This window comes from Monodon monoceros, unplaced genomic scaffold, assembly GCF_005190385.1.
Source record: "Monodon monoceros isolate NGI ecotype Baffin Bay Population unplaced genomic scaffold, NGI_Narwhal_1 Super_Scaffold_18, whole genome shotgun sequence".
Classification (NCBI taxonomy): domain Eukaryota; kingdom Metazoa; phylum Chordata; class Mammalia; order Artiodactyla; family Monodontidae; genus Monodon; species Monodon monoceros.
The window spans coordinates 60,383,525-60,400,557 of record NW_021703774.1 but is presented as its reverse complement, the minus strand read 5'-3'; the positions used below and the strand labels follow the sequence as shown (position 1 = coordinate 60,400,557).

The window sequence follows — 17,033 nt, the reverse complement described above, 5'->3', positions numbered from 1 at the left end:
TGGGGTGGTTTCATAATGCTCAGCTGGAAATCACACCTCATACTTAATATTTAAAAAAAAAAAGTAGAAGCCATCCAAATTTCCAATGGCTTCTCACCCCTTTAGACCGAAATCGAAAATCCTCACAGTGACCTTATAAGCCCTGTATGATTTGGCCCAAGCTCCCTCTGCAATATCCTCTCTGCTCTCCCCCTTGCTCACTTCACTCCAACCACAGACTTACTTTGCTATTCCTTAAACACCCCTGACGTGTGCCCACCTTGGAGTTTTTGCACTTTCTACTCCCTTGGTCTGGAACGCTCTTTGCCTGACATGTTCATGGTTTGCTTCCTCACTTCCAGTGTTTGCTTAAATTTCATTTCTTCAAATAGAGGCTCTTCTGACCACCCTAAAATTGTCCCCTCCATCAGTCCCTATTCCCTTATCCTGTATTATCTTTCTTCATTGGACTTATTATCCAATAAGATGTTCAGACATCTTATTATATACATAGCTGTTTATTTCTTTATTGTCTGCCTTCCTCATTATTAGGTTTGTTCTGTTCAACTTATTATCGTGCCTGAAATAGAGCCTAGCACTCAGCAGACTCTTAATATTTATTAAATGAATGAAGCACTTCCTCTCAGCAACTCTTCTCTTAGTTTCTGTGGTTTTCTCCCTGCTTCCTCAGACATTCCTTCTTCCTTACCTTTCCTGGGTGTTCTTTTTCTAACTGACTTCTAAATGCTGGTGTTCCTCAGGACTCCATCCTGGATCCGTTTTTTCTCTCTTCATTCTCAGCCTAAGCAGTCGCATCTATTTCCATGAATTGAAGTACCAGCTTTATGTGGCTTACTTCCAAATTCTAGCTCTAGCCCAGAACTCCAGACTTAGCTGATTGCCTGCTTGACATCTCCACTTGACTATATAATAGGCATTTCAAAAGTAACATGTCCATAACTGGATTCTTGATCCCCCCGGCCCCAACAAAAACCTGTCCCCCTCTAGAATTTCTGAATAGGAAGATCAATGTGGTTGGAAAAAAACGGTTCTGTTTACATAGGACTTTACTTAAGTAAAACTGGAAAAAAAATCAATTGTATCAAAGAAGGAGAGGAGGAGGTAATAGAATTATGAGGAGCGTTGGACCCTCTTTGGCACTAGCACAGTCCTCGCTATTTTACAAAAAGACACCACTTGCCACTGGGTTACCCGAGTCGAAACCCTAGGATTCCTCCCTTTCTCTTACTTCTGCAGCCAATCCATCAGCTAGTTCTGTTTTTCCACAAAGTACAATTGAAACCGTCCTCACCTCTCCATTTCTGTTCCATGTCTCTGTTCTAGGTCATCATCATTTCATGTGGACTCCTGAAGAAGCCTCCTAACTCATCTCCTCGTGACCCTTCTTGCTGATTTGAACCTGTTCTCCGAGTAGCATCAAGAGTGACCTTCTTAAACTGTAAACTATATGACACGTTAAAAAAATCCCTTAAATGACCACCCACGTCCTTAGAGTAATACTTGAACCCCTGACACTGGCCATGCCCAAATCTCTGCTGGTCACTCTATCCTCAGCATGCACCACTCTCCACCTGACTGGATACACTTCAGCAACGCCAACCAGTCTTCCATCTGTTCTGAGGATTCAACAAATTCTTTATTGCATGAGGCCTTTTCATGTGCTGTTCCCTCTGTCTGGAATGCTCTTCTTTCAGCTCTTTGCATGACTAGCTCCGTACCTTTGCATCCTTGTTCATTTTAAATGGCACCTCCTCGGAGAGGTTTGCCTCTGATCACCTATTTAAACATTTAACAGTTAAATCCAAATATTATTTTGAATTTTTAAAATAAGATAAAGCGATCTTGGCCAAGACGGAGTAAAAGGAAATGAATTTATCCAGCAGCCTGAAACAGCTAAAAAACTGGTTAAAATATATGAAACAATGTTTTCAGATACTGGACATCAGGAAGCAGAGATGAGTAATCCTTGAAAGAACAGAAACAGGGTTAGCCCTGTGATTGCCCCAGGTTGTTGCCCAGAGAGAGGATCCAGAATGCAGCATCAAGAGGGGTAACCTAGGCAGAGTCCTGTGGTCTCCCTGGGTTAAGGAGATGGTGTTGGGTGTCTGGTAGGCCAGGGTGGCTAGAGTTCACAGGGCAGAGTACCAGACAGAGAGAGCAGCACGAAGAAAAAGCTCTGGAAATCTGCTGAGGATCTCCCTTGGAGCTCCAGCTGAATACTGATCAGTGCATGTGTGGGAGGAAACTATACAGTGCCAGGGAAAGAACAACGTGAAAGGATTAGAAGGAACAATCCTTGAAATTCACACAGGGCTAGAAATAGTCTGTGTTTCCATTAGCCAAAGTGGAAAAACCTCCAAATTCATGGGTTGTCAGGAAGAGTACTCAGAAGGGTGTTATATCAGCAGAGGAGAAAATTAGTCCTAAAGGTTGCTCTGATTCCGAATAACAAAGCATAAAAGCAAACCTCAAAAGGAGGAAGAACTAGACTAAAATTGTTTCCAAATAACATAACACAAAGCACAAGAATATTTATAAGAATACAAAAATATGCAGCATTCAACAGGGTAAAATTTACAACCATCATCCAACCAAGCATTGCCAAGCTTACAGAGAAGCAGGACAAAATACAACCCATAATAAGGAAAAAAAATCAACCAGTAGAAACAGACCCAGAAATGACAGATGATGAAATGAGTAGGCAAAGACATTTAGTACTTATTATAACTATATTCCTTATTATAACTACATTCCATGTTAAAGGCAGAGGACAGATAGACCATGTTAAGTAGAAATATAGAAGATATAAAAAAGATTTAAATCAAATTCTGAAGATGAAAACTAAATGATTTGATACAAAAAATACACTAGATGGGATTAGTAACAAATTAGACACTACAGATGAAAAGATTAGTAAACATGAAGAAATAGCAGTAGAAAATGCAAAATAAAATGCAAAGAACAAAGACTGAAGGGAAAAAAATAAAAAGAATATTAGTGAACTATGGGGCAACTTTAAGCAGCCCAAGGGGGGTAGTGAGGAAACTTTTGGGGGCGGATATGTTCATTATCTTGATGGTGGTGATGGTCTCACAGCCGTACACATATGTTAAAGCTCATCAAGTTGTATGCTTTAGTTATACGTATTTAACTTACTGTACTTCCATCATGTCTCAACATTGGTATAAAAAAGCAGTCTGGAACTAAAATCCCAGATAATAACGTGGGAGATGGCAATGGGGTGGTGGAGCAGTGGGTTGGGATACTAAGTGAGGGGAAGCAATAGCTTTCTAAGCTTCTTGTCTATTTGGGAAGAATGGGTCTATTTGTCTAATAGGTAATGGGTACCTATTAACTGTATAAGTTGTTATAAAAATATGTTTTAAAACAAGTATCTTAAAAAAATAAAATAAGTGTCTTAAAAATATGGGTAGCTACTGAATGAAGCAAAATAGAATGCATAACTTGAAACCAATGTAAGAGAAAGTAGAGCAAAAAATAACTGATCAATTCAACTAAAGCAGAAAAAGGAAAAATAAGAAAACTAGAAAGATAGTAAATAGAAATTGAAAATACTTGAAGTTTTTTATTCAAGAAACTAGAAAAAGAACCACAAACTAGCCTGAAGTAATAGAAAGAGGGACTCTGTAAACTTAAAAGCAGAAATAAAAAGAAATAGGAAAACTGTAAAGTTCATCAATAAAACCCAAAGTTGTTTTTTTTAAGATCAATAAAATAAACTTTGGCAAGTATTAAGAGGAAAAAAAACAAGGTATAAATAACATTAGGAATTATATATATTTTAAATTACAAGCAAATAGTTTATGCCAATAAATTTTGTTTTTTAAATCAACTTTATTGAAGTATAATTTACACACAATAAAATGCACACCTTTTAAATGTATTATTTGAGGAGTTTTGACAACTATATGCCACCTGTAACGACTACCACCACAATCAAGGTATTTCTGACAACCCAGGAGTTCTCTTGTCAGTTCTCAGTCAATCCCCTTTGTCTACCTCTTGGCCCTAGGTAACTGCTGATCTGATTTCTAAATGGTAGTTTTGCCTTTTCTTGAGTTTTGTATAAGTGGAATCATACAGTATCTATCCTTTTATGTATGCCTTTTTTCATTCAACAAAATTATCTTGAAATTCATCCATGTTGAATATCAATAGTTCATTGCATTTCATTCCTGAATAGCAGTCTACTATGGATATACCACAATTTTTAAATCAGTTCATCTCTTGGTGAACACTTGGGTTGTCCAGTTTGGGGCTCTTATAAATAGAGCTGCTATGAAATTCATTTCCAAGGGGATATATTTTTTCATTTCTCCTAAATGAGTGGAAGTTCTTGGTCCTATGATAAATGTATGTGTAACTTTGTAAGAAACTGCCACTGTATGAAAATTCTAGTTGTGTCACATTCTTGCCAACATTTTACAGCAATATAAATGAAAACCTAAATGAAATAGACAATTTTATAAAAAGTAATGAATTACCAAAATTGGTTGAAGGAAAAGTAGGAAAGCTGAAAAGACTAATAACCATGCAAAGTATTGAAATGGTAATCAAAGGTCAACCCCACCCTCCAAAGATATACTATGATCAAAGAGTTTTACTAGTGAAGTTCTACCAAAGTGTCCAGGAATAGATAATTCCATCTGTTGTTCAAAGTGAACAGAGAAAAAGATAGCAGTTCATTTTATGAGGCTATTACAACGCTGATACCAACATTTTGTAAGGATATCATGAAAAAAATCTGTAATTTAATATCACTTCAATCAAGGAAGCAAAAATCCCACATTAAGTATGCTTTAAAAAATAAGCAATGCCAAGCATGATCAATAAGAGGTTATAGTACTAGGAATGGTGGGATGCTTTAACATTAGAAAAATCTAGCAATATCATTTATTGAGCTAACCAATTAAAGGATAAAACCATATGGTCATCTGAAAAGATGCACAAAAAGCATTTAATAAAATTTCAACTCCTGTTCTCGATTTTAAAACATATACATACAACACGTATACACATACTCAATAAACTGAACACAGATAGGAATTTCTGCGGGAAGCACATATTACTAGAAAATCCAAGAAAATCGATTGGCACTATTTGAACCAATTTGAGAGTTCAGCAGGGTGACTAAATACACAAGATTAACACTAAAATCAATACCTTCTCTACACACCAGCGTTAACTAATTAGAAAATATAATGGAAAAAAGAAATACATGTAATAGTTCCAAATATATTCTAGGAATAAAACAACCAAAAAATAAACCAGACCTTTATGAGGAAATCTATAAAATTTTATTCAAAGACATTATTTAAAATCTCAGCCTCTTACTGCATGTTTCCTTCCAAACACTTAAGAAAAACTGCATTTTTAAAAACCATGTTCTTTGAAACAATAATGTCATTTAAGAATGGGGAAAACCCAAATCAAATCATACTGGTGGTTTTCATCATCTTACCCGCCTCCCTCATCCTTAGATTGTAAACTTCTTGAGGGAAAAGATCGTTAGTCGTGTTCCTCACTCTGTCCCCCCACCCAATACCTTTCACAATTCTCAGCACAGATTTGGCCCCTTACAGTTGTAAAACATCGAAGAACCTGAAGCACTTGCTGGTCCTCTTTATCTCTACCTATTTTGATGGATGTTACGCAATAATATACCGAAATTGCTCCAAGCCTTCCACGTGATAAGACCTCCACCAACGACTCATCCCAGACAATCAGAATACTCCTCACCTGTGACCTCTCCCCGCCCCCACCCGCCCCCAAGGCCGCAAGAGGGGGAATCTTACAGTCTCGGGCTGTTTTTCTCCTGGCGAGGCCAATGCGCCTGCGCACCGTGCCCTGATTGGCTGAGAGCTGCGGACCTGCGCGCGCAGGCCTCCACCTCGGTTACTAAGAGCGTGAGCCGGACGAGGGCGGGTGAGGGTGGTACTGTCTCTGGCCTCCTTTGAGGCCTGTACCACGCCTACCATGCCTAACCGCAGGACCAGTCGCAATTCCTACTATTTCTTCGTGCAGGAGAAGATCCCCGAACTACGGCGGAGAGGCCTGCCCGTGGCTCACGTCGCTGATGCCATCCCCTACTGTTCCGCTGACTGGGCGGTAAGGCTGGAGGCCAGTGAGCCCAGGGTCGGGCGGTTGAGCAAATGGGAGGGAAACAAGACTCGAGGAGGCCAGTGACCTCTGGGCCCCTCCTGGAGGGGGAGGGACACCCCCACCCCCACCCTTCCGCGGCTCAGGGCAACCGATGCCGCTTCCGCCTCCCTGTAATGTGCAGGCATCTACAGGCTGGGCCCTGGGCAGTAGGCCCTCACTGCTGCTGCTTGTCTCCCCCTTCTATCTCCTCAAGCTCCTGAGGGAGGAGGAAAAGAAGAAATATGCAGAAATGGCTCGAGAGTGGAGGGCTGCCCAGGGGAAAAACTCTGGGCCTTCGGAGAAGCAGGTAAAGTTAGCCAGAGAAGAGCAGTCACCTGCCTTGCACGTAGGCATGCTCAGTAAATGCTGGATGAGTGAATGTCAATGGTAGATGACTGGGTGATTTGGGTGAATGCAAAGAAGAGTTTTTCATTTTTTTCCTCATGTAAGAGAATGCCTGCTAAAAAAAATAGCAGGCTCCGGTACTAGGGCACACCTGGGTATCATTTGATGGTGAAGGCCAGGGAAAATCCCATTAGAAAACCTGCACCCAGTTGACCGTGATTAGCAAAGGGAGCGTTGATATTTAGGGTTTGTACTAGATGACCTCTAAGGGTCTCTTTCAACTCCTTTATGATTTAAGAACCCTTTTTAAAATGTTTGAAAGTAGTTTGGTCCCCTCTCTATCTCTTTTTTTTTTTTTCTTTCTTTGCGGTATGCGGGCCTCTCAATGCTGTGGCCTCTCCCGCTGCGGAGCACAGGCTCCGGACGCGCAGGCTCAGCGGCCATGGCTCACGGGCCCAGCCGCTCCGCGGCACGTGGGATCTTCCCGGACCGGGGCACGAACCCGTGTCCCCTGCATCGGCAGGTGGACTCTCAACCACTGCGCCACTAGGGAAGACCCCCTCTCTTTTTTTGAATGACACCTGGAACAAGGCCAGTTTCTGTGTTTAAAGTATGGAAATAACAAGATTTATGGATGTTTGTGAATGTTTGTGTCTTACAGGTAAGAGTTGTATAAAGTTTATTTGGGTTAATTTGTGTGTAGCAGGATGTTAAAGCCCTAAATAAAATTTGTTGCTGATTCATATCAAGAAAAGGCAAGGTAATTGTGTAATTTCCCCCCTCCCTCTGTGTTCTTCCCATTCTTACATAGCAAAAATTCTATTCTTATTATAAACTGTTAATATTGGATTGAAATTCGAGAGAGTTTTGCTTGTTTTAGGTTTGAGAGATTTTTTTTTTATGGCTTTATGTTTGAGTAGACGCTCTAATCAGTTGAATTTGTACTTGTGAACCATAATTTTTTTTTTTACTTCTCACTACAGTGTCTTAAGACATCTCCCCTCAAAATGAAAGCCATGTTGTATATATACATCATTGAGACTTGGAGTCAGCACAATCTGGTTTTTACTTTGAGTGAAGAACAAATAATATTAAAGTACTTTGGGAAATGTTTTTTTTTTTTAAATAAATTTATTTTTTTTTGGCTGCATTGGGTCTTTGTTGCTGTGCGCGGGCTTTCTCTAGTTGCAGTGAGTGGGGCCTACTCTTTGTTGTGGTGCGCAGGCTTCCCATTGCGGTGGCTTCTCTTGTTTCGGAGCACGGGCTCTAGGCACGCGGGCTGCAGTAGTTGTGGCTCGTGGGCTCTAGTTGTGGCGCACGGGCTTAGTTGCTCCGCGGCATGTGAGGTCTTCCCGGACTAGGGCTCGAACCCGTGTCCCCCTGCCTTGGCATGTGGATTCTTAACCACTGCGCCACCAGGGAAGTCCTGGGAAATGATATTTTTTTGGCCACTGGACAGGCATGTATTGTGTGACCCAGTAGGATTAGTTTAGATTATCAGTAGTGGGCAAATGGCTTTCAGCAGTAATTGGAGTGGTTATTTACCACTCAGCCTTTTGATACAAAATATTTATAGATTTTTGCCATTGTCTGCCTTTCCTTTGGGTGTTGGTTTTGTTGACGATTATTTATTTATATACTCATTGGGTTTATTGGCCTGGAGAGGTTACCAAAGTAACCTGTGGGTTGTTTTGCAGTTATTTTACTAAATTTAAATGCATGGTATAAAGTGCCCAGCAAGAGTTTAAGTATGTGGTCAATGATTACCTTTTTCTTTAGAAACCTGTTTCCACCCCACTGAGGAGTCCAGGCATGCTTGTACCAAAGCAGAATGTTTCACCCCTGGATATGTCAGGCTTGTCTCTAAAAAGTGATCAAGGTACAGTAATCCTAAAATGTTTGCTTACATAAATTTGGGTGCTTAAAATACTATGATATATTGATCAGTAAACGTGTGTTCTGTTCATTTTGATTCTGCCTTTCAAAGTAATTGACTACAGGTGTTTGAACAGGATGGCACTAAAGTTGTAAAAGATTGGGTAATGTGCTTTCGTTGAAGTAACACTGGAGATTTTTTTTTTTTGCAAAAATCTGGTCTCTTGTTTTCTACCACTTCATATGTTATTAAACATACTTTTTGGATTTAAGTGTTTATAGCTAGACACTTACATACACTTGTTATAAAAGTAAAGATAAATTGAGCTAGCCTAGATAAAAACATAGCTAATCAGAGTCCTTCCTATTCCTTCTGGCTGTTTTTTATTAAATATGTTCTTTGTTAAAAATTTAATCTTCAGCATCTTAAGTGTGGCCAATCCTGGTAAATAAGACCTCCTTACATTCTCACATTTCTTTCTTTCTTTAGAGAATCTGTAAGTGGTCTTGTGTATATTGGTAAAAAGTAAAGAGTGAACTAAATTGTCCATAGTTTATATCAGTTTTTCTACCCTGATTGTACTTGGTTTTATTTCCCTAGCCCTTATATTTCTTGAGTATGGGTCACAGCTTTTCTTAAGTCATTCCTGAGATTCAGGGCTTATGTACAGCTAAATTACGTAGAGCTGGCTGCAAGTTTGAATAATTTTGTTACTTCATGCAAAGAATGGTTACTACTTTAATCCTTGATAAGTGTAATTATAAATATTGATTAATTTACCTGGTATAGCTGATTTATTTTCTCTTTTCCAGCTCATTTAGGGATATAGGAACACAAGGAGAAAGGTTCTAAAACTTTTGGTTTTGTCAAAGGGGTAAATGCGAAATGCTCATCTTTTCGTGTTGTCTTTTTTATTTTTTTTAAGCTGTCCTTCGAGGCATTTTTTATTTTTTGAACATTTTTAGCCATGGCGAGCTACCTCCTCACTGTGAACAGCGCTTCCTCCCTTGTGAAATAGGCTGTGTTAAATATTCTCTCCAAGAAGGTATTATGGCAGATTTCCACAGCTTTATAAATCCTGGTAAGTGGCCAGTTAGAGTAGCTGCTAGATCTTTAAAAGTTGTTTTTTATATTGACCTTATTTGATAATAGTATTTTTATTAAAAGCAGTTGTGTAGGTAAGTTCTTAAAGTATAACACAGGACTTCATAATAATTGGATGAAAAACTTTAGAACTAAGTGTTGACACAGAGTTTTTGGTTTAGTCTTTTAACCTCAAGTAAGCATTAGAGTTGGGTGGATAGAATGCTTGAAAAATGTGTAGACTGCTATTTGCTTATTTGCAGTCTTACATCTTAGAATTTCCTGAAAGCTTCTTATACCTTTGCTCTTTTCTTTACCCCATCCTTCACCTCCACAGTCACTAGTTTTTAACTTGCTATTGCCTTATAACCTTGAGCAAAGTACTTATCCTTTCTGAACCTATTAGCTCTATAAATTGGGGATAATGCCTATTGGAGGCCTGTTCTAAGGAATACATGAGAAGGTATGGAAATAGCGTAGTATTTAATAGGCTCTCGGGTATTCTCACTATTTTTTCTTCCTCCTCCTCCACCCCATCAAAAGCAATTAGTAATGAAGACATAGGAATTGATTCAATTCCCAAGTTGGTAAAGAGTAGTTAAGGGAGTACTATACCTTTAAAGGTAAGTGGGAGGAATGTGTAGGGGGAAGAGTAAAGGAGAAGAGCTTGGGAAAAGAAGAATTTCATCTTCAGTTTTATCAATTGCTTTAAAATTCATTAGGACAGTCCAGCACTTTTCCTTGTTTTGAGATAACAAGAAAAATTTTCCTACTTAACACTTAGGAGAGTTGCTGCTTAGGACACATCAAAAAACTACTTTTTTCTGTACGGGTGTAAGACATTAAAAAATAGAATTTGGAGACTTTTTTCCTCCAAGAAATACGTAAATACCTTGCTGTATCAAGGGCCTCATGAATCCCTGTGGCCTCTTTGTGGACCCCTGGCTAAGATTCCTTTAGCACAAATTTTCTTTACCTAGTATTTCTTTCTCTGTGAGGAATAACTTGCTTTTTAAAGTAGCTTAGACAATATACCAAGATTCTTTGATAGTCATAATAGTTTTGGTTAGGAAAAAAAGTCCCCTAGGAGGGTTTAATCTTCTGTAATTTCACATAGCAGTAACAAGTACCTATGTTATGATTTGGTTATCCTGTGGAATATTACTGTAGCACAACCGGAGAGCTTCCAGATTTCTGCTTCTCTCAATAAAATATTTTGTATTACAGGTGAAATTCCACGAGGATTTCGGTTTCATTGTCAGGCTGCAAGTAAGTATAAAGTAATGGGGTAGAATATAGGCATTGAATACGTGTGTACCTGGTTAAGATGCTGCTTTAAACAGACACATAAAACATTGATTGGGGGGAAGAATAACCTAAATTATTGTTGGAGAATCTTCATAGAAGTGGTAGATGGTGTATGTAATCCTCAAAAACTTTAAAATTATATAGAATGAAAGGATAATATCCTTTTCCCTTTATGGAGATTGTGTTTTTATTTTCTTCTTTTTTTCTGCTCATATCGTTTGGCTTAAAGATCAGCGGCTTTTACCCGCCAGGTGCATAGGTAGGTCTTTTAACAGGTATCAGGTTACCTAGATTTAGGGCCATTCACAGGAATATCCATTCAAAATTAAGGGATAAAAAGTTGATACTGGGCCTCCCTGGTGGCGCAGTGGTTGAGAGTCCGCCTGCCGATGCAGCGGACATGGGTTTGTGCCCCGGTCCGGGAGGATCCCACATGCTGCGGAGCGGCTGGGTCCGTGAGCCATGGCCGCTGAGCCTGCGCGTCCGGAGCCTGTGCTCCGCAACGGGAGAGGCCACAACAGTGAGAGGCCCGAGTACCGCAAAAAAAAAAAAAAAAAAAAAAGTTGATACTTCAAAAATAACAGAATGTTATACAGCAAAACAGCTATGAATTAATTTTTCAGATGAGGAAAACGGGTTTCTATTTTAAGTATTTTGCAACCAAAGGATGTGACTGTATATCTAAGCTCTTGTACTCTTTTCTAGAAACTAGATTTTAACCAGTTTCTTATTTGATTCAAATGAAAATCATGATAATAGGTTTGCTTTTTAAGTTTTATTCAAAATGTCAGTATTTTTCTTAAAAATGTAGGCAATTAGCCGGTAGAAGTGTTTGAAATTAGAAATAAGTTTTTCAAATCTGCCATAACAAGCAGCTGTTTTGTAATACTTATATTGTTCTTTATAAGTGAAGAGAATATTTTAGACTCATTTTTGGTTATGTCCTTTGAGTTTTTTCCAGTCTTAGTGAAAAATATGTCCTAGTCCTTTTTTTGTTTGCCTGGGATCAGGGCTGTAGGCCTTGGAACAAGGAGTTTAAGGCAATTTTTTTTAGTAAGTTTGTAGCTTTGAATGAAAAAAATTATAGAATAAAAGTTCTGTTGTAACTTTGAGGTGTGAACCTAGCTAATCTCAAGTGTTACATTGTCTGAGGTTATTTGACAAAATAGGTAGTGGTAAAACCAAAAATAGAAACTTAGCTGGTGAATTAATTTCACATTTTTACTTAAGTTCTTTTTCTGGTTTGTTCATCTGATGAGTGCATTGGAATCTCTATGTGCCAGACACTCATTTGTGAGAATGTCCCTTTACTGTTTATTTTGTTTCTGATTAAATTTTTAAAAAAATTATTTTTAAAGGCTTATTTTTACAGTCTTTCCAAATTAACTGATTAACAGAAAGTGTGGTTCTTTTTTTTCTAACATTTTTATTGGGGTATAATTGCTTTACAATGGTGTGTTAGTTTCTGCTTTATAATAAAGTGAATCAGCTATACATATACATATATCCCCATATCTCCTCCCTCTTGTGTCTCCCTCCCTCCCTCCCTATCCCACCCCTCTAGGTGGTCACAAAGCACCGAGCTGATCTCCCTGTGCTATCTGGCTGCTTCCCACTAGCTGTTTTACATTTGGTAGTGTATATATGTCCATGCCACTGTCTCACTTCGTCCCAGCTACCCTTCCCCCTCCCCGTGTCCTCAGGTCCATTCTCTACATCTGCATCTTTATTCCTGTCCTGCCCCTAGGTTCTTCAGAACCTTTTTTTTTTTTTAGATTCCATATATATGTGTTAGCACATGGTATTTGTTTTTCTGTTTCTGACTTACTTCACTCTGTATGACAGACTCTAGGTCCATCCACCTCACTACAAATAATTTCATTTCTTTTTATGGCTGAGTAATATTCCATTGTATATATGTGCCACATCTTCTTTATCCATTCATCTGTCAGTGGACACTTAGGTTGCTTCCATGTCCTGGATATTGTAAATAGAGCTCCAATGAACATTGTGGTACATGACTCTTTTTGAATTATGGTTTTCTAAGGGTATATGCCCAGTAGTGGCATTGCTGGGTCGCATGGTAGTTCCATTTTTAGTTTTTTTAAGGAACCTCCATACTGTTCTCCATAGTGGCTGTATCAATTTACATTCCCACCAGCAGTGCAAGAGGGTTCCCTTTTCTCCACACCCTCTCCAGCATTTACTGTTTGTAGATTTTTTGATGATGACCATTCTGACTGGTGTGAGGTGATACCTCATTGTAGTTTTGATTTGCATTTCTCTGATGGTTAGTGATGTTGAGCATCCTCCCATTTACCATTGGAACAAAAAGAATAAAATACCTAGGAATAAACCTACCTAAGAAGACAAAAGACCTGTATAGAAAGGTCTTAAAGAAAACTTTAAGACACTGATGAAAGAAATTAAGGATGATACAAACAGATGGAGAGATATACCATGTTCTTGGATTGGAAGAATCAACATTGTGAAAATGACTATACTACCCAAAGCAATCTACAGATTCAGTGCAATCCCTATCAAACTACCAATGGCATTTTTCACACGACTAGAACAAAAAATTTCACAATTCGTAGAGAAAGTGTGGTTCTTAGAAACAAACCTATTAAGGACTCTAGGAATGTTTTCTTGAGGTTTTTTTCAGACTAATTAAAACTGAGCACAATGTTTTTCATTCAGGAGACCTAAGAACCTTGGAGCTCACAAATTTAAGTGTGTCTTAAATTGCCAATTTGATAACCCTGAGAAATGTGCCAGTTAAATAAGACAAATGAGTGTATTAGAGTGACAGCTATGTCGACATAATAACTAAAAATGCCCAGGCTAGTGTAATCAAGCTGATATTTAGGAAAAGACCATGTTTCATACAGTAACACACTGAAGCAATTAAAATTTGATGTGGTTACAATTTGATTAGACGTTAAGGAATGTGCATGTAGATGTTTCAAATGCTCCTGTGCTATCTGACCTTTTAAGAAGTAGTTACAAGTGAAATCAAGCGAAGGCTTCATGGGCATTATGGTTTAGCACATAATATCGAAGAATTTCAAGATTGGAAGAGATTTTGATACAGACTCCCCCCCCCCCAACCCGTATGTTCCTCTGAAGGGGAGTGCAGGTTCTGTGTGTGTGTGTTGGAGTGGGGAGGAGGAGGTAGGAGGTTTGGGCCCATCTCATTCTCCCACACTTCCCCAGAGCAACTCTGCTTCTATCTATTTCACTAATTAATGATTTTTGAGAGAGAAGCTCTGCTTTAAAAGGAGCAAAGCCTTAGAAACTGCTTTTAGCTTCCTGTACAAAAGGTCTTTCAGCTTTTAAAATGAAGCTTCATACACAAAAACATCATAACATTCACTTAAGGTGGAAAGAGTATTAATGATCAGCAGTGCACCTGCTGATCAGTCAGCTGAAGAAATAGCACATTGCTGTTATCATTGAAGACCCCTATATTTTTCCCTGATTTCATCCTCCCTCTTAAGGGAACCACTGTTCTGAATTTTGTGTTAGTTCCTTTGTTTTATGAATAATTTTATGATAAATACATATTTAAATGGTGTATTTAATTCTGCTTGAACTTTGATTTAATATATTGTGTATATTTCTTTACTTGTATTTTTTTTTAACTCAACAATGTCTTTTCCCCATTTTTCCATTGGATTGTTTTTCATCTTTTTTTGGTTTATGGAAGTGTATAATATGTTTTTATTGATTGTTTTAATTGTGTGCAGATACCTGTTTGCAGTTTGTGCCTTGCATTTTTTTACTCTCTTTATGGTGTATTTTAGTGAACAGAAGTTTTTATTTTTAGTTCAGTAAATGTATCTTTTCCATCATGGTTGTGGGGTTTTTTGGTCTTATTTAAGATTTCCCTTCTACTTGAAGGCCATGAAGATATATTTATTTTCTTCTATAGTTCCAAGTTCTTATTCCACCTGGAATTGACTTATGTATGATGTGAGGAAAAGATTCGGTTCCGTTTTTTTCACATGTGGATAATCAGTTGTCTCGGCGTATTTTATTGAATAATCAATTTTTCCCCATATGTAGTGCCACCTGTATCATATCACGTTTCATTTTATGCATGAGTCTTTCTGATATCTTCTGTTCTATAGACCTGCTTGTTTTTTGGTGCCCATGTCATATGTTAAACATGATATTTTGATCATATTTACTTGACTTTGTTCTTTTGGAATATTGTGGTTATTCTTGACTTTTTGCTTTTCCACATACAATTCAGAATCAGTTTATCATGCTTCACAAAAAGCTTGTTGAGATTTAGAATCTCAGGATTTGGAACCACAGGATTCTAATCTCAGGATTTAGGTTTTTTTTAAGGGGGTGTTTATGTATTTTTATATTTTTAAATTTTTAAATGTTATGCAATTTTAAAGATTACTTTCTACTTACAGATACTACGAATATTGGCTATATTCTCTATGTTGTACAATACATTCTTGATCCTGTCTTACAGCCAGTACTTTGTACCTCCCACTCCCCCACTCCTATATTGCACCTCTCCCACTGGTAGCCACTGGTTAGTTCTTTATATGTGAGTTTGCTTCTTTTATGCTATATTCGCTAGTTTGTTTTTTTAGATCCACATATAAGCGATGTCATGCAGTATTGACCTCTCTCTGTCTGGCTTCTTCACTTAGCATAGTGCCCTCCAAGTCCATCCACGTTGCTGCACATGGCAGAATTGTGTTCTTTTCTGTGGCTGAGTAGTCGTCCTATGCATATATATATACCACAGCTGCTTCTTTAATTTTTATTTTATATTGGAATATAGTTGATTTACAACATTGTGTTAGTTTCAGGTATACAGAAAACTGATATAGTTATACATATGTCTATTCTTCTTCAGATTCTTTTCCCATATAGGTTATTACAGAGTATTGAGTAGAGTTCCCTGTGCTATACAGTAGATCCTTGTTAATTGTCAATTTTATGTATGGTAGCGTGTATATGTTAATCCCAAACTCCTAATTTATCCCTCCCCCCCCACCTTTCCCCTTTGGTAACCATAAATTTGTTTTCTGAGTCTATGAATCTTTTTGTAAGTTCATTTGTATCATTTTTCTTTTTTAGATTCAACATATAAGGAATATCATATGATATTTGTCTTTGGCTTACTTCACTGAATATAATATTCTCTGCGTCCATCCATGTTGATGCAAATGGCATTATATTATTCTTTCTTATGGCTGAGTATATTCCGCTGTATATGTGTACCACATCTTTATCCATTGCTCTGTCGATGGACATTTAGGTAGCTTCCGTGTCTTGGCTATTTGAAATAGTGCTGCAGTGAACACTGGGGTGCATGTATCTTTTTGAAATATGGTTTTCTCTGGATATATGCCCAGGAGTGCGATTGCTAGATCATATGGCAGCTCTATTTTTAGTTTTTTAAGAAACCTCCATACTCTTCTCCATAATGGTTGTACCAGTTTACATTCCCAGCAAGAGTTTAGGAGGGTTCCCTTTTCTCCGCACCCTCTCCAGCATTTATTGTTTGTAAACTTTTTGATGATAGCCATTCTGACGAGTGTGAGGTAATAACTCACTGTAGTTTTGGTTTACATTTCTCTAATAATTAGTGATGTTGAGCATCTTTTCACGTGCTTTTTGGCCATCTGTATGTCTTCTTTGGAGAAATACATCTTTAGGCCTACTATCCATTTTTTTTTAACATCTTTATTGGGGTAAAATTGCTTTACAATAGTATGTTAGTTTCTGCTTTATAACAAAGTGAATCAGTTATACATATACATATGTTCCCATATCTCTTCCGTCTTGCATCTCCCTCCCTCCCACCCTCCCTATCCCACCCCTCCAGGCTGTCACAAAGCACCGAGGTGATCCCCCTGTGCTATGCGGCTGCTTCCCACTAGCTATCTACCTTACGTTTGGTAGTGTATATATGTCCATGCCTCTCTCTCGCTTTGTCACAGCTCACTCTTCCCGCTCCCCATATCCTCAAGTCTGTTCTCTAGTAGGTCTGTGTCTTTACTCCTGTCTTACTCCTAGGTTCTTCATGACATTTTTTTTCTTGAATTCCATATATATGTGTTAGCATATGGTATCTGTTTTTCTCTTTCTGACTTCACCCTGTATGACAGACTCTAGGTCTATCCACCTCATTACAAATAGTTAATTTCGTTTCTTTTTATGGCTGAGTAATACTCCATTGTATATATGTGCCACATCTTCTTTATCCATTCATCCGATGATGGGC

At 38.2% G+C, this 17,033-nt stretch overlaps 1 protein-coding gene across 2 annotated transcripts in view; it reads left to right on the top strand.

The window, feature by feature from the left end:
- Positions 1–1,402: 1,402 nt before the first annotated feature.
- The window catches only part of MAEL (maelstrom spermatogenic transposon silencer), a 56,531-nt gene continuing 40,900 nt past the window's right edge, over positions 1,403–17,033 (top strand). The window contains exons 1-6 of one of the 2 annotated variants that reach the window (XM_029229071.1): positions 1,403–1,438; positions 6,046–6,129; positions 6,377–6,469; positions 8,287–8,386; positions 9,309–9,464; positions 10,694–10,735. In XM_029229071.1, coding sequence (XP_029084904.1) covers positions 6,413–6,469; positions 8,287–8,386; positions 9,309–9,464; positions 10,694–10,735 — 355 coding nt within the window. In that variant the 5' untranslated portion in view covers positions 1,403–1,438; positions 6,046–6,129; positions 6,377–6,412. Of the gene's footprint in view, positions 1,439–5,917; positions 6,130–6,376; positions 6,470–8,286; positions 8,387–9,308; positions 9,465–10,693; positions 10,736–17,033 lie in introns of those variants that run through there. The other variant, XM_029229069.1, reaches the window with a different exon arrangement.